The sequence below is a fragment of the Rana temporaria genome, chromosome 1 (assembly GCF_905171775.1).
Source record: "Rana temporaria chromosome 1, aRanTem1.1, whole genome shotgun sequence".
NCBI classification, from domain to species: Eukaryota; Metazoa; Chordata; class Amphibia; order Anura; family Ranidae; genus Rana; species Rana temporaria.
The window spans coordinates 200,556,410-200,568,876 of record NC_053489.1 but is presented as its reverse complement, the minus strand read 5'-3'; the positions used below and the strand labels follow the sequence as shown (position 1 = coordinate 200,568,876).

The 12,467-nt window shown below is 42.1% G+C and overlaps 1 protein-coding gene across 6 annotated transcripts in view; it reads right to left on the bottom strand.

Annotated features, from left to right (window-relative positions):
• Positions 1-7,888: 7,888 nt before the first annotated feature.
• Positions 7,889-12,467, bottom strand: part of LOC120935641 (E1A-binding protein p400-like) — a 290,514-nt gene continuing 285,935 nt past the window's right edge. For 2 of the 6 annotated variants that reach the window (XM_040347694.1, XM_040347704.1), the window contains 3 exons: positions 11,101-11,283; positions 9,247-9,324; positions 7,889-9,011 (listed from right to left, as the gene is read on the bottom strand). In XM_040347694.1, the coding sequence (XP_040203628.1) occupies positions 8,736-9,011; positions 9,247-9,324; positions 11,101-11,283 (537 nt within the window). In that variant the 3' untranslated portion in view covers positions 7,889-8,735. The remainder of the gene's footprint in view (positions 9,012-9,246; positions 9,325-11,100; positions 11,284-12,467) is intronic. The other 4 variants (XM_040347702.1, XM_040347706.1, XM_040347697.1 and 1 more) reach the window with 3 other exon arrangements.

Here is a 12,467-nt window from a genome sequence, read left to right as displayed (position 1 = left end):
GGAGCAGAAGGGCCAGATACTGACTCCATAACCACGGACAGCTTTCAGGGACCTATTCAGACCTGAAAAAGCCCACCCTCCTTGCTGCGCTGACCGGGAGGTTACCCAGGGGACTCACCAACCCAGCAAGAGACTGCTTAGTGCCGCTGCCCGCCTTCAGTATACATCGTGTGCTGTGAGGAAAAAAACTGAGGTAAAGCTATAAGGAGATATGTGCTGCGCGCCGTTCAGAAGCCAGTACTAGAGGCCAAAACCCCACACAAAATGGCCGCTGGACGCCTCAGAGATGACTGGGCACAGTAAAATGGCTGCAATAATAAGCTGCGCCATACCACGACCACAACAAAATGGGCGCCAATGGGATTTTCCAATGTAAACAGCAGACTGCAAAAAAATGGCGCCGGCGGCGAAACGCCGCAATGTGGATGAGGAGGCCGCAAGGGGGCCTCCCAAGGCAAAACACACCCCCACAGCTAATGAGCTCAGACACCCCACAGTCCCCCAGTGGGAAAGGAGCCCCCCACAGGTCCACCCCGGTAGCAGCGGTAGAGCAGCAGAGAGAAAAATCACAGAGAGCAGGGAAAGGGAGGATAGGAGGACCCCCTAACCCCAGAAATGCCCAGCCATCTTGACCCGCCGAGGCAGGAAGGACTGTACTTACCCATCCATGCGAGGACCCGCTGGCGCATTCCTGACAGGCATACAACCGCGTTGGAGTAGCTGTTGGCCCGGTCCACTGTGAGTGAGACAACACCACAGCCTAGTCATGTGTGGACCTTGGAGCAAAAAAGCCCACCGGCCACCCCAGGAGTCATGGGGTATGTCGTGGCAGACCCAGCCCTTAGCAATGGTGTGCTCACGCTTGCTGGCCGGATTGAGGAAACTACAAGGATCTATATATCCAGCCTGTCACCCAGCCGGCAGTTGATAGATGAATCTCAAATAAAGACAATTAAAATTAAAATAAAACAAAACATTTCTTCAGGGCGCTGGGCCCAAAGGGAGCCACGTCCTTCTCCTTTGCTAGGCAGAAAAAAACAGAGGCTGCATGCTGCAGGGAGGAGGGTTATGTCCGGAGGGACCACCCCCTGGGTGGGGCTGTTCAACTCTGTTAAAGTAACATGTATTTAAATATCTAATGTTCTGCCTAGTCCTCTCCTATGAACAGGAATAACCCACTTGTCAAGCCTTGAGAAGGCTGTGTCCGTCCATGAACGATAAGAGAAATGCTGTTTTTTATTTTCCTTGCATGTCCCCCTCGGATCTACAGTGACTGCACTTCCAAGTGCACTTTCAGTGCAATTTCAAGTGCACTTGTAGTGCAAAATGGATTTGCCTTTAGTAAATAACCCCCTATATGTTGATATATGGTAAATATTCCCTTTTGGTGCACCATGTCATGACGAGCATTAGGAAAGGCACATTTTGGCAGGTACGAGTTTGTTTGTCTGCAGTGTCCAATGTTACTTGCCTTATATAGGGCTTATTGAGGCCTCCCTAAAGGACATTTATTAGGTAAATAGTTTGTATGACTGCCATATCCAAAATAATATGATGGCATTTTTAGTATTTAGGAACTACTTGATTAATACCCAACCATTCATAATTTTATATTATATATATATATATATATATATATATATATATATATATATATATATTATCTATCTATCTATCTATCTATCTATATATATATATTGCAGGTGTTCCTAATTATATTTGTGCACACCATTTGAGTTTTCATTGGATTGCGCCAATATGCTCTGAGGGCCAAATTCTCAAAAGAGATACGCAGGCGGAACTGCTGTTCAGCCTGCCTATCTCTGTGCCTAACTTTGGAAACGATCCTCAAAAGGCTTTTTCCAAAGTTAGGCAGAAGATCTGACATGTGTAAGACACTTACACGGTCAGATCTTAGGATGCAGTACCGCATCCGCCGCTGGGGGCATTTCTCATTGAAATGCCGCTTTGAGTATGCAAATGAGGACTTAAGCAGATCCACAAAGTTTTTCAGCATTGTGATTTCTGCGTAAGTTCCAATATGCTTGCGCAAAACTAGGGCTGGTTTTACAATGTGGAAAGTTAGTCACACCATGTAAAAGCCCATTCAAGCGACGGCATTTGGTATGCATTCCCGAGGGAGAACTCCACGGCAATTTGTAAAATCAAAACCGGCATGGGTTCCCCCCCCAGGAGCATACCAGGCCCTTAGGTCTGGTATGGGTTGTAAGGAGACCCCCCCTACGCCCTACAATCCATACCAGACCCGTATCCAAAGCACGCTACCCGGCCGGTCAGGAAAGGGAGTGGGGACGAGCGAGCGCCCCCCCCCCCTCCTGAGCCGTGCCAGGCCGCATGCCCTCAACATGGGGGGGTTGGGTGCTCTGGGGCAGGGGGGCGCACTGCGGGCCCCCCCACCCCAGAGCACCCTGTCCCCATGTTGATGAGGACAGGACCTCTTCCCGACAACCCTTGCCGTTGGTTGTCGGGGTCTGCGGGCGGGGGCTTATCGGAATCTGGGAGTCCCCTCAAATAAGGGGGCCCCCAGATACCGGCCCCCCACCCTAAGTGAATGGATATGGGGTACATCGTACCCCTACCCATTCACCTGGAGGCAAAGTGATAGTTATTAAACACACGACACAAGGGTTTTTAAAATCATTTATTAGTCTGCTCCGGAGGCCCCCCCTGTCTTCTTTAGCTCTAATACCAGGGAGGGCTTCTTCTTCCACTCTCCGGGGGGGTCTTCTCCGCTCTCCGGGGGTCTTCTTCTATCTTCGCCGCTCTCCGCTGTTGACTCGGCGCACCCCGGTTCTTCTGCAGCTGTCCGGTGCCTTCTCCTTCAGCGCTGGCTGCCTGCTATCTTCGTGTGTTAGCTCAATTACTAGCAGGCAGCCAGCGCGGTCTTCTGTGACGTCATGTTCTTCTCTTGTCTTCTTCTCCCCTCTTCCGATGTTGACACGTCGCCTCTTGTCACTGCAATGATGGAAGCGCGCCTTGCATCCCATTTATATAGGCATCACCGTCCCATCATGCTCCGGTAGGTACTTAACTGCTGAAATTTAAGTTAGGCTACGTTTTTGGGAATTTGGCCCTATATTTTTTTCTAAGGGTCCATATCCATAGTTGGACCATGGGGATATATGTCCCGGTGGTCCAATATGTAATCCAAAATCATTCATTGTGATCTATGGTTATTATGAGAACCACTGTTGGAGAGCTATTGCATTGACATTGGGGGGATGCCATTGCATATAAGATACATATTGTCTTAATGTTATACAGTATTCTTTTGTATATTAAGTTAGAAAGTGACCTTAGGGGGGAATAAATATGCATGTGTTTTTTATAATAATACAGATTCCCACTCTGTATAGTGTACAATAAAATACAGAGGGCCAGATCCACAGACGAAGTACGCCGGCGTATCTACTGATACGCCGGTGTACTTTCAAATTTCCCGCGTCGTATTGTTGTTTTTAATCCTCAAAACAAGATACGACGGCTTCTGGGTTAGATCCGACAGGTGTACGGCTTCGTACGACTTTGGATCTAAGATGCAATACTTCGGCGTCCGCTGGGTGGCGTTTTCCATGTCGGGTATGCAAATTAGCGATTTACGACGATCCACGAACGTACGCGCGGCCGTCGCATTTTCTAACGTCGTCTGTAGTCGGCTTTTTCCGGCGTATAGTTAAAGCTGGTATTTTTCGGCGTATACGTAGACTTGCCATGTTAAGTATGGCCATCGTTCCCGCGTCAAATTTTTTTTTTTTTTTTTGCGTAAGTCGTCCGTGAATAGGGATGGACGTAACTCACGTCTAAGTTAAAAAAATGACGTTGTTGCGACGTCATTTCGCGCAAAGCACGGCGGGAAATTTCTTGACGACGCATGCGCATTTCATTCGGTGCGGGGATGCGCTTCATTTAAATTAAACCCGCCCCCAACCCGCCCAATTTCAAATACCCAGCCAGAAATACACTACGCCGCCGTAACTTACGGCGCGAAATCGCTGAGGATTCGAAAATGTGCCAGGTAAGGTACGGCGGCGTAGTGTATCTCTGATACGCTGCGCCGATCTACATGTATGTGGATCTGGCCCAAAGTGTATTATGGGAGATGGCCTCTGGGTATTTGATTTGCATAAACTTACAAGCGATAAGGCTAGTAAAGATTGCAATCTAGGTATATTGCTTTGTTGTTTGTTTATTGGTGCTGGCACTGGCAGACTCTGAGCCTTTGTTTGGACCTGGGGTCAGAATACATATGATTTGCGGTGTTTGTATATGCACTTAAAATATATATTAAAAAAACATTAGTTTACATAAAAGAGAAGTCCTAAAAAAAGATCAAAAAGCTATTTTCCTTGAACAAATCCTTGCTCTGCATTATGATGCAAGTCTCTGACATTATGATGCAGTTTATTGCTGCTTTATGAAAGCTTTCTGCAATAACTATATTCTCCATCTTCAGGTTGCAGAAAACCACTGCACGTTCTCATCACATCTTTTGCAGTTCCCTACCTGAAAAATTAGACCACTGGACAGATTTAGAAATAAAGCATTGCAACACCAGAAAATACTTATGAAAAATGTACATTTTATTACACCAGCAACATGTGCTATGATGCATCACTCACTATGGTTCTACAGCACGTACAAATGTGTTTTTCATAATCTATGTACATTTTGAACACAGTATGGTTCAAGGAAACCAAATCTTTACCTTTTCACTGTCAGAAGACCTAGAAGATAATGTAGATGGACCCAGAAGTGAAAGGGTGGTCATTGTATTTTAAATTATACATATATATAGATATATAAAAACAATAACAAAAACTTTTTTTTTCACTGTAAAAAACAAAAAAAATGTCAACATATAACACATTCATGCACATACAAATACAATGTGGAAAACAGCAACGTAGGAGGGATCTTCTTCTAAGAAAGACAGAAAGGGGTTGATTTACTAAGCCTGGAGAGTGCAAAATCTGGTGCAGCTGTGCATAGTAGCCAATAAGCTTCTAACTTAAGTTTGTTCCATTAAGCTTTGACAAAAACAAAACAAAAAAACAAACAAAAAAAAACTGAAAGCTGATTGGTTTCTATACAGAGCTGTACCAGATTTTGCACCCTCCAGTATTAGTAAATCAACCCCCAAGTGTCATTCAACATATCAGTCCTGGAGATAGAACTGCATTCATACTAATCTCTTTCGTGTAAGAAAACTTACCAATTTAGAGTATAAAGTGGCATAGTTAACTTGGGAAATGCGTAGGTGCTTAGCATATTTTAAAAGGAAATATAAACCCAATCATTAGCAAACGCGGCAATAGCGTTTTTTTTTTTTCCAAAGCAACAAAATGGTCATGTAACACACAACGAATAAAGCACGATATTTCATTAATCTAACCTAACAAACAGTAAGTTACTTTCTAAACATTAAATATGTGCAAACATAAGACTCTGGTATACCGCTTACTTTGTAAACCATGGACAGGGAATTTCTTCAGGTTAGCAAATTGCACAGAAAATATGTTTTTTTTTAAATGTTTTACATTCAGAAAAAAAAGCTTGAAGCTGCCTTTCGTACAGAAAAACACACAGTGCTTAAGGCCTTATGGATGTTGTTGAACTGCAGGAAGACACGGGGTATGTAATCCCCTAGTACACAGGTTTCATTTTGGTTATGACAACAGAGATATAAAGAGAATCTATTATAAAACTATTAGCTGTGTACCATCTTGTTCAATTCTGAATAGCGCGAGTAAAGCAGCTTCTTACTACTATGAGAACATATAGTAGGATGAGATATTCCCAAAAGTGCACAACCTATAAAACAATACACATATGTACACAAACAAATAAAAACTGTGCAAGCAAATCTTTAAAACAAACAAAAGTTACGAGGGATTAAAAAAAAGTGCAAAATGTAAAAGAAAAAGTGTAAAACCAGCTGTACATTTACTTAAATTCATTGGGTTTCATAGAGCAGCTAATTCTGTATATATTGTGTATATGTCTGTATATTATCAAACTGTCCTATAGCAGCAGAAAAAAGCTGGAAAGCACTTCCGTTAAGTGAACAAAAGACCAGTCCTCGGTATATTTTAAAATGACAAGACAAGCTAATGTTGGACTTGTGCTCAAACCTTAACATTGTGCTATTCCTGGAATGGGTAAAAAATTAGAGTAATACAAGGGATAAAATGTGATACATTTTCTGGAGAAAATACTGGCCTATGCTCCCTTCAGTGTTGACTATATGTGTGAAAGCCTATCAATGTGTTGATCTTTGCTGGATGGATAAGTTTTCGGCAGCAATCACAAGACTACATATTGTAGGCCTTTAGACAAGTGTCCAGAAGTGCGAAGAACCAGAAGCAGCATTTTCTCCAGGAAAAGAACTTCTATTCCTCTAATTTTTTTTCCCTATTTTCACAAGACCATTAAAAGTGAACCCCAGTCAGAACATTTGTATAGTATTAGATAGGGCGTGCAAGGGTTAGAACCCCTGTCAGTTTTTTATTCCTATCTGATTCCCTGTTTGGGAAATTAATTCAAAAATGTAATCAAAAGTAAAAAGCAAACATTTTCCAGTTGTCACCAGAGAGAGGTGAATGGGAAATCTCCCAATGGGGACATACTGTATGTTTCAACTGGGGACAGTCTTCCCACTTCCTGTTCTGTCTTCAGGACAAATATTAAAGGGGAAATCTCCCGAAAAGGTACACAAGCAGCAATAAAAATCTTTGAGAGGTTGTGAATCTTTCCCACTCTACCCAAATATAGAATAAAAAGCTCTGCCTGGAGTTCAGCTTTAACATGTGTTATGTTATGATTTCAGTATAGGTCCACTTCAAGCAATGTCTCAGGCTAAATATGAATTCATTTGTTGCTTCTGACCTCCTATGCAATTACACAGAGAATCTCTGCATTAACTAAAAATAAAAGCTTGTCTTATTGCATTGTATGCATGGCAAACTGAAGACTGATTATGCAGATATCAGAGTTCCACATACTCCGGCAGTTTACTTGAAATGTTGTACCACAGCACCACATTTCACGGACAGGATATCTGAAATTACAACTATTTCTTGCCTCAGAACTCAACCTCCCCGATCAGCAAAACACCCTAAATTATAAGATGTGATTTTTATAGCTTGCTTTTACTTAAAATAAGGATTGTTCAGAGAGAATTTTAAAGCAAGATGCCATTGCGACAGGAGAATTTATGTTATAATGCAGTACTGAGTCACAGCAGGAGCATGTCCCCTTGTCCTCTATTGTCAACCTAAAGGCATTTGTCATTAGATTAGAAAGTCTAACCCTACTATTAAAGTTTAGTCCTCATAAAGCCAGCCATAGATGGCTCAAATCCTATGCTGGTTCACCAGGGACAGGCTGAGATTTAAACCATCTAAGGGCAGGCTAATTGTACCCAAGTCGATCCATCAATAGTCTTTGGTACAACCAGCATACAGATTTTTTCTTGCGATTATTGCTAGCGGTTATAGCCACTAGCAACAGTTACTGTGCTCTCTGTGCAGGGATGGCTCCCTCCGCTGGGAGAACACAATTGCTCTGCGAGAGGAATTCCCACATGAACAATGACTGTGTTGATGGGGGACCTATGACAAATGCATAGTGGGCCCCTCTCAGTTTAACAAGGTCCGATGAATTGGATGCTGCTGACTAGTGAGGGTGCAAGTCAGGGAAAGGTTTGTCCAGATAAAATGCACGATTTAGAAGTAATAAGAGATAGCCCAGACATTGTACACCTCTTCTGGCCCGAGTGGTTAGCAGGTAAAAGCAGCCTCAGCTTGAATAAATCGAGCTGAGGCTGCTTTTATCTGCTAACCAATCGGGCCTGGTGAGGTGTGCAGCTGGGTTATCTCTTCCTACTTCTACAGTGTGTTGATGAGGGAAGCAGGTGATTTTGTTTCCTGCAATCCGCGGTTGCAGGTAAGAAAATTGCATCATCTATGGACGGCTTAAACCAGTGCTGGCAACACCCCTGATCTGCTGACATAATCTTTGTATGCTTGGTAGAGCTATGCTTTGGAGACAGAATAGGAAGTGATTCAATCCCAATTTTCTCAGTTGTCACTAGAACAGGTGACCCCATTGGTTACTACACAGATGTACCAGTAGCAATGAAATATAAATGAAGTTGAGGAACCACATAAATTTACCACACTGCACAGGAAATGCTTTGTGATGCAATGTAAACATGCACTCAGATGAAAGACGTGGGAGATGAATCTTCCATGTTATTACAATATTCCACTTTGTGTACCTTCCCTTTTTAAGTTCTATAGCAATATACCCCAACACTAAGCTAAAAACAAGATAAAACACTTTGACAAATGAGAGAGTTTGAGAACTAAAAATCTAAGCTTAAATCCTTTACAAATGCCTTGGTGCAAAAAGTGAGACAGAAATCCACAAAGAGGAGATCCACAATGGCACTGTATTTTTCTTCCCATATAAGTAACATCTCTTCGAAATAAAACAGTCCATGACAACATCTGTGGGACCTTCATATCCCTTTCTTCATATCCCTTTTCTTCACATTCACTAAAAAGTCACTAATTATTATTTTTCTTTAGATGAATGAAACACTTTGTCAGACATGACAGACAACATGTATAAGAGTTCTTAGAGGTGCTAATTTAGAGGGTGCAACACATTTTGGAGATGCTTCTTAATTTCTCCACCTCTCACATGGTTTTTCAGCTGGGCTTTGTGGGAGCCTTGATCCGGACAGTAGAAGCTCTGACTTGAAGCTTTGCTTGCTGGTTTTGGCCTTCTGCTGTCCCTGTGGATACTGGGCTCTGATTGGATTGAGCTTGGAGCTGTGGTGAAGCTGCTGCTGCAGTCACAACCTGCTGCTGTTGAAGGAGTTTCTGCTGAACCACCTGGGCTGCAGCTGACCCAGCAGGCAATACCTGAACCTGCTGCTGGCCTGCTGCTGTCGCTTGAGTCAATGTCACAGATTGAGGCTGGACCTGTAGTAGATAGCATGTGATTCATTTTAGACTTCTAATTGGTTAAAACATATACAGAGATTTTGTGTAGAAGAAATATAGTGCATGTGTAGTTTTTTTCCATTCCAATTTAAAAAATTAGAAGAAAAAGATCCTTGATTGCTATATCCTCACAGTAAACACCAATTGTTATATGCTTCTTGAATGCGAGTGGGCAAGCACCTCAATCACAGTGGCATCTCATGTACCTACTGACCTGCTGAGAGGCTGGAACCATCTGCGGGATATTTGCCACTGCTGCCTGCTGTTGGACCACCTGAGGAAGCTTTGCAACCTTGGAAAAATGATAGGAGCAAAAAATGGAATAAACTCAAATAGTTACATATCACAACACTAATAACACTAGCATATCGATTGCAACTAAGAACAAAAGCAAACATTGCTTAGATCATGTGTCTTCAGAGACAACTTTGCTTAAACCACATTACCACAAGGCAACACAGGTTACAATATTCATACTATGGTAACATCAGAACACAGTATAACACGTGGATGCTCAATCTGTGGCCCTACAGCTGTTGCAGAACCACAAGTCCCATGAGGCATTGCAAGGGTGACAGTTACAAGCATGACTCCCAAAGGCAGAGGCATGATTGGACTTGTAGTTTCGCAACAACTGGAGGGCCACAGGTTGAGCACCCATGGTATAACGTACTGTATGTCCTACAGGTACAAGAGTTGAAGGACCAAATTGTAAACTGAAGCGTCAAACGTAAACCTGTGCTATGGCAATGCAAAACAAAGTGGCAGAACTATTTTTTTAATTGTAATCAGATTTTTTTTCGTTTTTCAATTTTTTTTTATACAAACAAAACATAGAAATCATCCTCCAGACCAAGTCCGGATAGGAATATATTTAGCACTGCAGTAATAACAGGAAAAAAGATGCAGCTCCTTGTTTGACAGAATATATGAAAGCAATTTCTCACAGCTATCACAGACTTAAAAAATGAAAACAGAGTATTTTATACAAGACAATTTATCGCGCCATAGAAACGGCAAGACCATATAATGTTGGATTTGCACATCGCATTGTGTAGATCATAAGTGTACCTCTCATAGGCAAGATGTTTGTTCAGTTCACATATCCACTCATCTATTGAGGGGGGTGTTGAGGAAACACATTTTAAAGCAGCGTTAAAGCCTGCCAACAAATTTTAAACCCTAATGCCGCGTACAGACGGTCATTTTTTGTGATGAAAAAAACCAACGTTTTTTAAAACGTCATTTAAAATGACCGTGTGTGGGGAAAACGTTGTTTTATGTCTTCTGAAAAACGAAAAAAAAAAAAATTAGAACATGCTTGAATTTTTTGTGTCGTTTTTCAAAACGACGTTTTTTGTGTCAATTAAAATGATAGTGTGTGGGCAAAACGACGTTGAAAACAACGTTTTTAAACCCGCGCATGCTCAGAAGCAAGTTATGAAGCGAGCTTCAATGGAACAGAGTGCCGTCGTACGTGCTGAAGGTAACCGCGCTTTGCTAGAGCATTTTGAAAAACGATGGTGTGTAGGCAACGTCGTTTTTGAAAATGAAGTTTCAAAAACTTCGTTTTTTTTCATCACATAAAACGTCGTTTTGTTTCATCACAAAAGACGACCGTCTGTACGCGGCATAAGGCCCTAACAAGTAGGGTTCCCTGTTATCTAAAACTGTTTAAAGTGAACCTGTTCTTTCTCCAGACATTGTGTTCTGTCCATTGCTGCTCCCCTGCGTGGTATGGAAAGCCTTCTTCCCATGTGACAAGGCTAGTGCTTGTTGTTTTGCCTTCTAAGCACACAACACTGCAACAAAGGGGCAGGGAGTGAGTGTATAACCCTGTGTAAGTACAGCCTCATAACCTGACATTTACACAGGGGTTCTTACTTCACATCTGGGGGCTAACAGAGTGGTAGAGCAACCAAAGGAAGGTGCACGTGGGCAGCAAGTGGGACCGCATGTGTAAGTATGTATGCACCTATTGTCACACTGAGAGAAAATTGTAGGCAGCACAGCAACTGGCCATCCCAGGTCAGTTGCCACCTATAGTGAAATGAAAGACAGCAGTTACCTGTACCTGAATCTGCGCCTGCACCTGCTGTGCTCCAGGTGACTTCTGAGACTGAGTAATTGGGGTGGTCAGGAACTGGGTTTTTATTGCTGGCTGAGTGGTATATGTCAACTTCTGCTGTTGAGTTGCTTGTTGCTGCTGTTGCTGCTGAGCCTGGACAGTAACTTGCTGGGCTGTTATCTGCTATAAAGAACAAAGAAGTACAGTAATTGATACAATTGCATAAACATTTCTGTTTTGTTACACGGATTAAAGATAGTATTGAATTTCGACTTAAAGTTAAAGTGCTACTAAAGGTGAACAAAAAAAATAACAAATATGTTATCCTTACCAGCTCTGTGCAATGGTTTTCCTGGCTCCCTTCTCTCCTCACTGAGACAATGAGGGAGCAGAGAGACGGGAGGGCAGCTGCTCTTGTGCACATTTCTGGATCGAGATCGCGCTCAGGCAACCATTAGGTGGGGATTGGGGGCTGTATACCTTATACCTTTAGAATCACTTTATTTTTTTACAGATTCAACAAAGCTTCCCATTAAATTTGTCTCCAATAAACCAGACTCGCACCCTCCATACCGAGTTGCACACATTTAGAAATAATATTGCCAAAAGCTAATTTAAGGGCATGTTACTCCAACTGTGCTACAAGCTGTAACTACAGCTACAACAGTGCATGCAATTGCTTCAGCAAGGGGTCAATGTGGTCAAATAATGATTTATCTTAAATGCTTTTTTTACTGGGATTAAAATTACGGTATACTGTAGATATGTCACTAAGCAGTCAGAATATTTTTCAAGAGCTGGTGACAAAATCAGGAATAAAACAGATGCTTTAAATATACTGCAATGTCATTCTACAGTGACACACATTTCAGATTATTTTAGGATGTTGTAAAATTATGCAATTTACAGTCACTTCCCTGCACACAATTATCCCTCAAAATACTGAGACTGATTACACTTGGGAGTGTTAACGTATGTAGAATACATGAAAATGTTGGTATAGCATTCATCTTTGGTTAGAAATAGTTTGCATAATGTATAACAGACATTGATTGGTAAACTAAATTCATTAATCCCTGCTTCTTTGAAAAAAGTCTACGACCACTCTTTGTTAACGAAAAAAAAAATCTACAAAAGTAATTATTTTACAAGGCAAGGTTGAATAAACTGTCTATCCAGCCAGTAAGTCTGTTATGTAAGGACTTCCTTTAACAGAGAAAGCTATTCAGCAAAGGTTTTTTATTGCAGGCCCCATATACCCTGTTTCCCCCGAAAATAAGCCCTACCTGGAAAATAAGACCTAGCATTATTTTCAGGGATAGCTGCAATATAAGCCCTAGTTAAAGTCAGGGAAAAGGGAGTAGCCG